This window comes from Brassica napus, chromosome A10, assembly GCF_020379485.1.
Source record: "Brassica napus cultivar Da-Ae chromosome A10, Da-Ae, whole genome shotgun sequence".
In the NCBI taxonomy this organism is placed as follows: domain Eukaryota; kingdom Viridiplantae; phylum Streptophyta; class Magnoliopsida; order Brassicales; family Brassicaceae; genus Brassica; species Brassica napus.
In genome coordinates this window covers 16892417-16904160 of record NC_063443.1, presented here as the reverse complement: position 1 = coordinate 16904160, position 11744 = coordinate 16892417, and the positions used below count along the sequence as shown (strand labels likewise).

Sequence of the window (11744 nt, the reverse complement as noted above, 5' to 3'; positions counted from 1 at the left end):
TAAACCCATGCTATTTCCTTTTTCGACTAAACCCATGCTTAGTTAATTAATTAATTAACAAGCATTGCTAATCAATCCTCCTTTGTAGGCTTGTACTGACAAATATTTTATTTAGATCTGCCTTTGTAATGCTTTTTCCTTAAAACTCATTATGATGGATTTATCTAGCGAAATTAAACAAGATAATATATTCCAAAAAGAGATGGGAGTCTTTGGTTTTATTATCTTGCAGAGAGTAGCATAAAAAAGGGAAAGCACAAGAGCTTAGTCTTGACAAGTTAAGCAATTGAAACAGCAGATTAAAAACAACAAACAAACAAACATCAGACAACAACCAACCAAGACTCCATATATATACATCCATCTTAAAGCTTTCGGAGATTCATCAAGCACCGAAGGCTAGAGTAGCGTCTCTAGTAACCGCCCTGAATAAAGGCATTTAGGCGGTTAAGCTCCTCACGATGCTCAGTCACCACTGCACGGACCACATCTCCAATGGACACCATTCCTATCATGCCCTTGTCTTTGATCACTGGAATGTGCCTGATCCTGTTATCTGTACACATAACAGTCACAAACCGAGTTTTTTAAATTAAACCCAAAAAGTCTGAATCTTTAATTGAGAAAATATGTCCTTTACCTGTCATCAGCTGCATAGCGACCAAGACCTTGGTCTCTGGAGTCACGGTGATAAGCTTATTCTGCAAGTACCAATTCACAGATCCATTACAGCTCAATCCCAAAAAAAAAAAACAATTAAATCTTATTAATGTTTCATACCTCTTCAGTCATAATGTCCCCTACTTTTGTTGATTTGGATGATCTCCCTTGCACAATGATCTTCCTCAGATAATCTAAAATATATATAGCAATGTCAAAACACACAGAACAAAAGATTTGAATGACAGTTTAAAATTTATCTTACCTCTCTCTGTAATAATACCAGCAAGAGACTGCTGCTCACCAGGTTTCACAACAACCAAGGCACCAACATTGTGTTGTGTCATCTAACCAAACCAAAACCAAAAACACACATCAATCCCCAAAAAAAAACACACTTTCAAACCGATATGGCTCTATGGATTACTTACGGATTTAACAGCATCGTAAACAGAGTCATCAGTGGTACACCAAAGCCAAGATCCATCAGCGCTTTTGCCTTTGGCGTTCATAACATCAGAAATGGTTGTGCTCTCGAACCCATGCTCCTCCATACGAGCAGGCTGAGTGGACTCATAGCGAGTAGACAACACGGAAGGCTGAATCGCAGGGTTGACCACACGGAGATGCTGCAGCAGAGATGATCTCACAACGTTTCCACCGGAGACAAACGAACGAATCACAGCTTGCATCTTGACCTAACATCAGATTCAAATCAATCAGCTTACAGATCTAAAAGGGAAGCAACAGTAATCAAACTTAACAGCTAGAAGACGAAACTAATGAAGCTAGATCGAGAAAACAGAATGATCTGTATCAAAAGAAAGGTATAAGATGAGATGTACTTCAGAACCTGAGCTTGGAGAAAGAAACGGATCGGGGGAGGGAAGCTTGAGAACCCTAGAGTAAAGGTAAGAGACAGGTGACGAGAGTTGAGTGGAGTGTTTCAAGGGGTTTCTTATGGATAATAATAAATAACCTTTTTCGATAGTGATTCACTGACGACTTTCTCACTTTTTTTTATCCTTAAAATTATATATTATTAAAAACTTAATGATGACTGTGCATTTAATTATTCTGGCATACTCTTGCACTATCATTAGGCCCACTTCCAAACTCTAAAATCTCTCAGGCCCACTTTGATAGAGCTAGTTTTGGATTCAAGTGAATTATTTTGATTGTTTTGGTAAAATTAATATCTAACAGAAAAATATTTACAATTTTTCATCCCAAGAAGAGCATTGCATGAATTGGCATGTCTTTCAATATCTCTTGCTCCACAGAAAATTGAAAAAATAAAGGATCCATTAAATAATAACATGTTGTTTATCCACAAAAAATACAGACATTCTTGTTGTGTAATAAAACTTGAAAAAACAAATTTATTACCTAGAGAGAGGGTACTGACGAGTTTGAGAGCTGTGGTTGATTCTAGAAGGTTGAGGAACATGTTCAGAGACAATGTAAGCAGTGTCTTTCCACCAAGAAGCTTCAGCCTCCTTCACATGAAGCCTTTGCTTAGCATCTTCCAATGCAGTTTGCAGCTCATTTATCTTCTCTTCTTGTCTTGTCTCCATTAGCTCATGTAGCTTTCTCTCTAGCTCAAAGGGACACACTCCTTGTTGTTGTTCCTCCATTGGCCTTATTCCGCTTGAATCTTCTTCACACTTCTCTTGGTTGTGACCAATCTGAAGAAGCTCAAACTCAGCTTCAAGTTCTGCTTCAAGCTGATCCATGTCTTCTCCAAAATCTTCCCCCTTTCCCTTAAACACGTAACGTTCAAAAGAACCTTCACCTCCAACAGACAAAGATGTCTCCATTAACTGTGGAGAGTAATAGCAATCACTAGAAGTTTCCACAGCGCCACTTGTGGTTCCACACTGCTCTTGCTTCCCAGAGGCAAACCGTCGTTGTTTTCGCCTCAAATCATCATTGTGATCTTGCAATAACTTGTCTATTTCGTTCCTTAACTCAACAAACTCTTGCTGTTTACGCCTCATTTCATCGTTCTTGCATTCAAGAAGCTTCTCTATATCGTTACGTAGCTCGACTATCTTGTGAATCTCTTCTCTTCCATTAGCAATCAGATGCAGCAAGTAACAACTCATCCCAATGCTGAACAAAAACTCCCTTCTTCGCAGTTCTAAAGACATAAAATAAATTAGAGTTTTTAGTTTTTATTTATTTGTTTTGCTAACTAATAAATTACAATTAAGACGCAAGTTTAACGCTGTTCTGTTCATGCAGAGTACAAGAGATTGGAGTTTTACCGGAATAGATTGTCCCTGGCGGCGATTCTGAAAGTTGGGGAACTCCATGATGATCATTTATGATCCTCGCGCAGTCACAGTCTCTTACACGTTCTTCGGCCATAGCCTTCTTCTTCTTCCCTTTGACCTTGACCGGTGAGGGAAACAACCGAGCCATGACTCTCCGTGGAGAAAGATACCTGATCCTGATGCAACCTGCTCTCGCTCTTCCACCGTCGTCCATCGGGATTGAAGAAAAAGAGAGAAAGAGAGAGTGAGAGAGAGAGGAATGTATTAATGAGAATCACGAGAGAAACAGAGTGTTCTTTCGACTTCCATGCATTTTTGGGACTTTGGAGGGGAATTTTTTGAATAGTGTGGAAACTCTTTTAATGCTATCATATGATCTCTCCTCTTCTTCGAATTTTAGTAATACAAAATCTATAATAATTGGGCTTGAAAACAAAACAAATCTATTAATAAATGGTAAAGTTCAATTCACTATGTTTCTTCTGCTTGATACATAGTGCAATTCAATACTTTGAACGTGTAAAAAACCAAACAAATCTTTAAAGTACAATTAATTAGGGTCAAAAGTATGTTTGAAGATCCAAGGAGAAGAACTGACTATGTTTTTTAGCCATAAATAGTAATCTGAGTAATGTAACGTGGACCAAATGAAATGGTATTGTTGACCAATGTCGCTGGCAAAATACCACAATAAATTCGAGACAGGTTGTCGTTTGAATAATCTGTCTTTTCTCGGGCTAATTTCCGATGAAGAAACTGGAAAAAATAATTTCGTGTTAACTTCCTGCCGTTTCTAGGGAAACGAAACCACGCGCATTTCGCTGCTTTAGAAACCGAAAAGGATGTTGTTTTACGCTATTTATAGGCCCATATGTTTAAAGGCCCAATATAAGAAACGCAGTCTCTCTGTCTCTCTCTCTGGAGTAAACTTGTTCATCTCCACAATGGCGAAAGAGGCATGAGAAGAAACGGATATGGCGGGAGCGATTAGGGTGAAGCATATGTTCCTATGCTCTTCGATTCTCGCGAGCAACAACAACATCAACAAGGCTCTATCACGCCTCCCTCGTCGTGGTATCAATGTAATCGCGGGAAATCTGAGCTCCAGCGAGACGAAGAAGAAGGAGAAGGAGAAGAGGAAGAGGAGGAAAGAGATTGAAGTCGCGAGAGAGACGGCGGAAGCAGTGGTGAAAAAGGAGAAGAGGAGGACGCGTTCTAGCAGAGAGTATGAGATCGGCGACGACGAGGCTCCGTCCTCGCACGTGCCGGTCATGCTCGGAGAAGTTATGGACGTTTTCTCCTCGGTTCGGTTGAGAAGCTTTGTGGATTGCACTCTTGGCGCAGCCGGTCACTCTTCTTCTGTAAGTTCCTCTTACTTAGGAGGAATCAACTTCTTATGCTAAGTTTAGTGAGTTGAGATTTTTGAATGTGTAAATTTGTGTGTGTTTTCAGATTATTCAAAGTCACTCTGAGTTGAATCATTTCGTTGGAATGGATGTGGATCCTGTGGCTCGGAAACTGGCTCATTTTCATATTGATTCCCTTATGCATCCAACTTTGAAGGCTTCTATTGTGTTGAAAAACTTTAAATACATTAAGTCTGCGGTTGCTGATTCGCATCCGGAGCTGTTGGATGTAGGTGTTGATGGTATTCTCATGGACCTGGGAATGTCATCTATGCAGGTATGTTTTGATTTTTGTGTGCTTCGTTTCCTCTTGTATTGTTAACATCTCTCACTCACACTTGAAAATATTTTTATCGGACAGGTAAACAATCCTGAAAGAGGGTTTAGTGTACTTCAACAAGGACCTCTTGATATGCGCATGGATCCTCAGGTTAGTTATATAGACAAGTGAATGAAGCTCTCCCCTTGCTAAGTTCTTCTAAAATATTCGCTAACAATGTGACAGGCGAGTCTGACAGCGGAAGATATAGTGAACTCTTGGCCTGAATCCGAACTAGGGAGGATTCTACGAGAATATGGCGAAGAAAGCAATTGGCATTCACTTCAAACCAGAATTGTTAAAGCTAGACTTACTGGTGGGTTACATTCTACTGGTGACTTGGTGGATCTCATTAAAAGGATGTCACCACCAAGCAGAGGTATATATAATATAAATTGAGTCCTCTTTTTCTCTTGTTTGCTTCTAGTAATCTGTCTTTGATTTCTTGATTTGCATCTCAATGCGAGTTCCATATAGTGTTCATAGCTATAAGATATGGTTTCTAGGTGCAAAACACATAATGAATGATCCAAAATAATATCCTGAAAACATCAGAGTTTATTTTTACCTTATAGCAAAAGATGATGATGATCATTATAGTCTTATTTGGACGTCCATTTGAAAATGCTCCAGGAGGCAGACAAGGTTGGATAAAGACAGCAACACGTGTGTTTCAAGGCCTAAGGATCGCAGTCAACGACGAACTCAAGACACTACAAAACGCACTCTACTCATCCTTCGATGTTCTCTCCCCAGGTGGGAGATTAGCAGTCATCTCCTTTCATAGTCTTGAGGATCGGGTAGTCAAACAAACGTTCCTCGACATATTGGGGTTTCAAAGAGAAGAGACAAACGCAGAGATGAGCGTAAGACCAGAGAGACAAATCGAAGAAAGTATAGACAAGGAGCTAAAAGAGAAAGAAGCGTGGATCAAACAAACTGTAATCAGTTCGAAAGGGGTAATACTAACAAAGAGACCTATTACTCCTTCAGAGGAAGAGGAGAAACTGAACCGCAGAGCAAGGAGTGCTAAGCTAAGAGTTATTCAGAAGTTGTGAGTCACTGCTCTATAAAATGTTTCCCTTTCTCTCTTATGGTTTTGTTAGTTTTTGTTTTATCAGAGTGATTAAACCGATATGTACCAAAACAGAGATTTTTTCCCCGGTTTAATTTCAAATTTTCGAACCAGGCCGGTTAAAATTCATGATTCCTTTAACCATACGACCACTACCTACCTAAGTATTGAGTCTCTGAGTGTTGTCGCCTCAAAAAGTCATTTTAAGACCTTGAAACCCTTGTCGTGCCTCCTCTTCCTCCGGCACCTAACCTAACAACCAATGGGAGCACTTGATCTCTCTCTCTCACAGAGTCTCCTCTTCTCTCCGTCCCGCTCCTATCCTCCCTCCTCAACACCCCGCTCCGTCTCTTTTCTACCGCCGGGAAGCAAGTCACGGTCTCTGCCTCCCTTGCGTTCAATGAGCAGCCACGATGACAACGACACGGCCTCCAAGGAGGTGAAACTATGGGGTGGAAGGTTCGAAGAGAGCGTCACAGAGAAAGTGGAGAAGTTCACAGAGTCCATTTCCTTTGACAAAGTTCTCTACAAGCAGGACATCATGGGCAGCAAAGCTCATGCCACAATGCTCGCTCACCAGGTTTTTTTCACTTCATTCTATTGTCATCTTTGTATTTCATTGGTAAAGTCTTAATCTTTGGTTGTTGTTGTTATTACAGGGGCTTATAACAGATTCCGACAGGGATAGCATATTGCAAGGTCTTGATGAAATCGAGAGGAAGATTGAAAGAGATGAATTTGAGTGGAGGACTGATCGAGAGGACGTGCACATGAACATTGAAGCTGCTCTTACTGATCTAATCGGCGAGCCTGCTAAGAAGCTTCACACAGCTCGAAGCAGAAACGACCAGGTTGCTACTGATTTCAGGCTTTGGTGTCGTGACGCTATCGACACAGTCATCGTCAAAATCAAGAATCTTCAGACGGCTCTTGTTCAGCTAGCTTTGAAGAACGAGGGTTTGATTGTTCCTGGTTATACTCATCTCCAGAGAGCTCAGCCTGTTTTGCTCCCACACGTCCTCTTAACTTATGTAGAGCAGGTCTGGTTTGGAAGCTCTCCTTTGCTCAAGTTTTAGTTTTCTGCTTAGGCTATGTTAGTTGCATTGGTAGTATGTGCTTAGAAGCATCATAGGTTCTTGCATTTACTGAAATGAGATCTCTCCAACGCTGTTATCTCATATGTATGTTGTTGTGGTTAATGTATGGGCAGCTTGAACGTGACGCTGGTCGTTATATCGACTGTCGAGAGAGACTAAATGTCTGCCCCCTTGGAGCTTGTGCTTTGGCTGGGACTGGTCTACCTATTGATAGGTTCATGACTGCAAGTGCTCTTGGATTTACTGAACCAATGAGAAACAGGTTTGTTCCTAGTTACTACTTCTTGTTCTCTAATCTTGCGAGGTTGCTCATTTATTAAGTCTTCTTCTCCTCTACTTCAATCAGCATTGATGCAGTTTCAGACCGAGATTTCGTGTTGGAGTTTCTATATGCGAACTCCAACACAGCCATTCATCTATCGCGTCTCGGAGAAGAGTGGGTGCTCTGGGCGTCTGAGGAGTTTGGTTTCATGACTCCAAGCGATTCTGTATCAACGGGTAGCAGTATAATGCCGCAGAAGAAGAATCCAGACCCGATGGAGCTCGTGAGAGGCAAATCTGCTCGAGTCATAGGGGATCTGGTCACTGTTCTGACACTGTGCAAGGGACTTCCTCTTGCTTACAACCGTGATTTTCAAGAAGATAAAGAGCCTATGTTTGATAGCACCAAGACGATAATGGGAATGATCGATGTCTCTGCGGAGTTTGCGCAGAATGTCACGTTCAATGAAGAGAGGATTAAGAGAAGTCTACCTGCTGGACACCTTGATGCTACTACTCTTGCTGATTACCTTGTGAAGAAGGTAATGTTGTTGACTTGTCCATTGCTTTGTAGCTGGATCCAATAAGATAATATATCTTTGTGTGTGTTTGGGTCCACAGGGGATGCCTTTTAGGTCATCACACGACGTTGTTGGGAAACTAGTTGGAGTTTGTGTGTCAAGAGGATGTGAACTTCAGAACCTGAGTCTTGAAGAGATGAAGAAGCTGAGCCCTGTGTTTGAAGAAGATGTGTTTGGGTTTTTGGGAGTTGAAAATTCAGTTAATAAGTTCAGTTCGTACGGTTCAACTGGATCAAACTGTGTCGCTGAGCAACTTGGCTACTGGGTCAAGAAGCTGAAGATAACTAGCACCTGAGTTTAAACCTTGACGCTAATTGTTTCAGCGGTTTGAGGAAGATAGGTAACATTGGGGTTCCTTCCCTAGCAAAACCCCCCAAAAATAAAGCTTTGTTGAAGTTTATTTTTATCTGAAACCGACATTTTTGTTCAAGTTCTATGATACAATGTTTTTATATTTTTCAATGGCAAGAAGATTTAACTTAATCCACTTTACAAGACCACTTAGCTTGTTCAAGTCTTGCTTTACATATGATATGTAAAAAATCCAACCACATGAGAGTTAGAAAGAAGAGGGAGGAGTCCAGTGAGGTTGTACATGTGCATCTCTGGGCGGTTCAAACTCATGGCTGGTTCTGGTGGCGAGGTTGTACAGACTAAAGTCTTCGAAGGTCATGAAGTAAATTGAATTGGACTCGAGACAAAGATCAAGAGCTGGCCTCTACGGAGAAAGGATGGCTACTAAACAGGAAGACGCAGAGATCTCCTATTTCCTCTGTGTAGCACAATGTATCTGCAACGGGAGGACATAAGAGTACATGCCACACACACACATAGGAGAGTTAAATGTGACCAAAATAACTTGTTACTAAATGGTAAAGAGATATATTACCATTGAAGAATTTAATAAAATGCATTATGCATTTGGATGTAAAAAATTTGAACATGGAGGAGCCCACGTGAGATGGATCCCCCTTCTTCCATAGGAGATGAAACATCTGTTCATGTTATAAAAATGTATATTATCCTTTCGTTGTTCCAAAATTATCATTTTCCATTTTTATTACCACACACACATTGACACACGATATGCAGCAGTCATGATCTCATTGGTGTTGTCTCTACACATACAGTTCATTTTCTTGATTTAATAATAATATCATTTTGATGGTGGAGTCATTTTCACAATCCTTGTCCTTGAATCTCATGTTAGCCACTGATTGATGCTTCTTTCGGATTATTGGTCTGAATAATGTTAGTTTCTACAGGAAGCCTCAACTCTCTTCAATTGGGACGTGCAGTGGATTGAATTTACAGGTGAACCTCATCTCTTACTCTTTTGTTTATTTTAATCCTTGTTCTTGTCTGTATTCGTTTTAACTTTTTGGAGGACTTTTCTTTTATTTAGCTTCGATTCTTGTAGAATGATGGAGTAGTCTTAAAGAATGTATCGTCTTCACAATAATGCCTAATGACAAACTGAAATTGGACATGTAGAATATTCATGAAAAGTCTTCGGATAAACAAAATTATTTTGTTCTGACTTTATCCTCTCCACTCCACTAACTCTAATAGTATAATCTTCAATGATTTTGATTTGGTTAACAAATGGTGTATCTTTTCAACGTCTCTGAGACACTAAACGCGGCAGTGTTGGTAACCAATTCACTCATATAGCCAGTTTTTCTACCCTAAGTTCACTAAACCAATCGCATTGGAATTTTAACTGCAATAAACCAGTTGGTAACAAAATTCCCAATAAACCAATCTGGTCTATCTCAATGAATCCAACTCAAAAAAAAAATTCAAAATATATTGAGCTATAAATATTAATAAATCATGCTGTATATTTTAATATAGATTTTTCATAATTTTAAAAATGCTAGCCATTAAAGCTTAATTATATCAAACCAAACAATATTTAGGTTCAATGTAACAGTTCTTATGCTACAAATACAATACATTAACCGGTAAACCGGTGCACTCAAAACCAAAACTCTTGTTAAACCGTGCCATGACCATCGGGTATTTGATTAACCGCGGTATTATCGCCGTGCCATGACCAAACGATGTCGTTTAACGCAGGCCTAACTTCTTCGTAAAACCTATTGTACTCGAGAGTATCTCCCGCCGATTTGCAGAACTCCACCACTGACATCTCCGGCGCCACTTCGAACACTTCCGCCGTCATCGACAGCCGTCCCTTCCTCCCTTCCGTTTTCCCCTCAATCTTCACTCTGAAATCCTTCGTCGTCTTCACATTCATGTCCATCTCCTTCGTAACCGTCTCGATCTTCTCCATTATCTCCGCCGCCGAGGACCGCGACGTGAACACCGACTGAACCTTCCTCTTGCTCTGGAACAAGCTCGACAGATCGAACCCCGACGACATCGAGGAGATGAACTCGAAGGCGTTGAAGAACTTCGGCGAAACCGCCTCCGTCTCTTCCCGATCGTCGATTTCGAAAGCTAGCGGCGGATTAAAGTTTTCCCGGAGCCACGGCGTTCGCATGATCTCCGTCACCGAGATCCGTCGATCGGGATCGACGACGAGGAGCCTCGAGACGAGCCTCCTCGACTCCGGCGAAAACCACGGCGGGAACTCGAAGTCCGCTCGGAAGATCTTCCGGTACATGTTCATCAGATTCTCGTCGCGAAACGGCAAGCATCCGGCGAGAAGCGCGTACAAAACGACGCCGCACGACCATATATCCGCCTTCGCGCCGTCGTACCCCTTCTTACGCAGCACCTCCGGCGCCACGTAAGCCGGCGTTCCGCACTGCGTGTGGAGCAGTCCGTCGTGGAGGATCTGCTCCGGGAGCGAGGATAATCCGAAATCGGAGATCTTCAGATCTCCGTTCTCGTCGAGGAGGAGATTCTCAGGTTTTAAATCGCGATGAGAGACGCCTCTACTATGACAAAAATCAACGGCTGAGATTAGCTGATGGAAATATCTACGAGCCGCGTCCTCGTGGAGCTTGCCTTCTTTGGAGATTTTGTCGAAAAGCTCGCCGCCTCTAACGAACTCCATGACGAAGAAGATTTTGGTCTTGGTGGCCATGACTTCTTTTAGCTCGACGATGTTTGGGTGGCGAACGAGTTTCATGATCGAGATCTCGCGTTTGATTTGTTCCATCATGCCTTGTCGTTTCAGTACGTGGTCCTTGTTGATGACTTTGATGGCGACGCTCTCGCCGCTGGTGATCTCTTTGCCGTAGTAGACCTTCGCGAAGGTTCCTTTGCCTAAAAGCCTCCCCATCTCGTATTTTCCGAAGAGAACTCGACGTTCTTCCTCCATTGATATATTATTTATAAGTGGTGTTTATGTACGTACGTAGAATGAAATGGAAAGTGATATTAGAGTGAACGGAGGATGATTAAGAGAAGCTGTTTTGTTGATACATGAGAACTTGATAATATCACTCACAGCTGAAGAAGAAGAAGTGCAATTTCATGTTCACCATTGGAGGTGAGAAAGTAGAGAGATGAAGATGATAATGCAGAGTGCAATATGGGAACAAAAGCCATGGAGTGGAGGAAGTTATGAGGTGTCGTCGTTTTATATACACTCACTCGCTCACTCTTTCACTCATAACCATATGTAATAAGCCACTCATTAGGCAATATTTATTTAGTTTTCTGTATATAGCAGAATATTTCTATGTCACGGTCTGTTTCGTGAATTTACACATTTAAATTAGCTATCAAATTATTTGTATTTTATGTGTTGTTACAAAATGGTATGAGAAAATGAAGAAATATCAAAATATTCCTTTTAAATTGTTTGCAGTTAAAAACTAATATAATGGTGCTAGGACAAAAATATTTTCTAGTTGCAGCACCTGAGTTAAAAGGATCCAGACATGGTCGTTTGAGTTGAATTTTCTTCATTTGCTAATTATTTTCCCAACTAGGTCAAAAAATGAATATAAGATACGTTATTTATAAGAATACTTGATAATATACAATTTACATCACCTCACTTGGTATACAATTTACCAAGAATTAACAAAGAAATTTTTATTGTTGCTGCAATAAACAAATTTATATGAAAAATGAGTGTAAAACC

At 40.9% G+C, this 11744-nt stretch overlaps 5 protein-coding genes across 8 annotated transcripts; 2 read left to right on the top strand and 3 right to left on the bottom strand.

The window, feature by feature from the left end:
• Window positions 1-188: 188 nt before the first annotated feature.
• On the bottom strand, window positions 189-1696 carry LOC106372447 (CBS domain-containing protein CBSX3, mitochondrial-like). Of its 4 annotated transcripts, none has more exons than XM_013812662.3 (6): window positions 1514-1696; window positions 1092-1358; window positions 926-1007; window positions 781-854; window positions 641-701; window positions 189-556 (listed from the first exon to the last, which is right to left on the bottom strand). In XM_013812662.3, exons 2-6 carry the CDS (start codon window positions 1350-1352, stop codon window positions 414-416), a joined length of 621 nt encoding a protein of 206 aa, XP_013668116.2. In that variant the 5' UTR covers window positions 1353-1358; window positions 1514-1696; the 3' UTR covers window positions 189-413. The 4 variants fall into 4 exon arrangements, with proteins under 4 accessions (XP_013668116.2, XP_048598368.1, XP_013668117.2 ...); XM_048742411.1 differs by having other exon boundaries at window positions 1506-1648; XM_013812663.3 differs by having other exon boundaries at window positions 1425-1516.
• Window positions 1697-1714: 18 nt separating this feature from the next.
• LOC106372446 (protein POLAR-like 1) lies at window positions 1715-3665 on the bottom strand. Its single transcript, XM_013812661.3, has 2 exons — window positions 2931-3665; window positions 1715-2803 (listed from the first exon to the last, which is right to left on the bottom strand). Exons 1-2 carry the CDS (start codon window positions 3151-3153, stop codon window positions 2046-2048), a joined length of 981 nt encoding a protein of 326 aa, XP_013668115.2. The 5' UTR covers window positions 3154-3665; the 3' UTR covers window positions 1715-2045.
• A 169-nt stretch (window positions 3666-3834) lies between these two features.
• Window positions 3835-5852, top strand: LOC106372445 (ribosomal RNA small subunit methyltransferase H). Its single transcript, XM_013812660.3, has 5 exons — window positions 3835-4300; window positions 4392-4622; window positions 4707-4775; window positions 4851-5043; window positions 5298-5852. Exons 1-5 carry the CDS (start codon window positions 3914-3916, stop codon window positions 5720-5722), a joined length of 1305 nt encoding a protein of 434 aa, XP_013668114.2. The 5' UTR covers window positions 3835-3913; the 3' UTR covers window positions 5723-5852.
• A 50-nt stretch (window positions 5853-5902) lies between these two features.
• On the top strand, window positions 5903-8161 carry LOC106372444 (argininosuccinate lyase, chloroplastic-like). The gene is made up of 5 exons (XM_013812658.3): window positions 5903-6319; window positions 6399-6779; window positions 6950-7098; window positions 7183-7639; window positions 7719-8161. Exons 1-5 carry the CDS (start codon window positions 6002-6004, stop codon window positions 7971-7973), a joined length of 1560 nt encoding a protein of 519 aa, XP_013668112.2. The 5' UTR covers window positions 5903-6001; the 3' UTR covers window positions 7974-8161.
• A 1516-nt stretch (window positions 8162-9677) lies between these two features.
• On the bottom strand, window positions 9678-10973 carry LOC106372443 (CBL-interacting serine/threonine-protein kinase 5-like). The gene is given in 1 exon segment (NM_001315892.1): window positions 9678-10973. A coding segment is annotated over 1 exon segment (1296 nt).
• Between the last annotated feature and the right edge of the window lie 771 nt (window positions 10974-11744).

Bases quoted from the DNA above. Each gene is read 5' to 3' on its own strand.
- LOC106372447 (XM_013812662.3), bottom strand. From the start codon at position 1,352: ATGCAAGCTGTGATTCGTTCGTTTGTCTCCGGTGGAAACGTTGTGAGA. The intron at 1,008-1,091 runs GTAAGTAATCCA...TGGTTTGGTTAG, and splicing joins TTTACGATGCTGTTAAATCC to ATGACACAACACAATGTTGG. The intron at 702-780 runs GTATGAAACATT...TGGTACTTGCAG, and splicing joins GGGACATTATGACTGAAGAG to AATAAGCTTATCACCGTGAC.
- LOC106372446 (XM_013812661.3), bottom strand. From the start codon at position 3,153: ATGGACGACGGTGGAAGAGCGAGAGCAGGTTGCATCAGGATCAGGTAT. The intron at 2,804-2,930 runs GTAAAACTCCAA...TTATGTCTTTAG, and splicing joins GCCAGGGACAATCTATTCCG to AACTGCGAAGAAGGGAGTTT.
- LOC106372445 (XM_013812660.3), top strand. From the start codon at position 3,914: ATGGCGGGAGCGATTAGGGTGAAGCATATGTTCCTATGCTCTTCGATT. The intron at 4,301-4,391 runs GTAAGTTCCTCT...GTGTGTTTTCAG, and splicing joins CAGCCGGTCACTCTTCTTCT to ATTATTCAAAGTCACTCTGA. The intron at 5,044-5,297 runs GTATATATAATA...AAAATGCTCCAG, and splicing joins GATGTCACCACCAAGCAGAG to GAGGCAGACAAGGTTGGATA.
- LOC106372444 (XM_013812658.3), top strand. From the start codon at position 6,002: ATGGGAGCACTTGATCTCTCTCTCTCACAGAGTCTCCTCTTCTCTCCG. The intron at 6,780-6,949 runs GTCTGGTTTGGA...ATGTATGGGCAG, and splicing joins TCTTAACTTATGTAGAGCAG to CTTGAACGTGACGCTGGTCG. The intron at 7,640-7,718 runs GTAATGTTGTTG...TTGGGTCCACAG, and splicing joins CTGATTACCTTGTGAAGAAG to GGGATGCCTTTTAGGTCATC.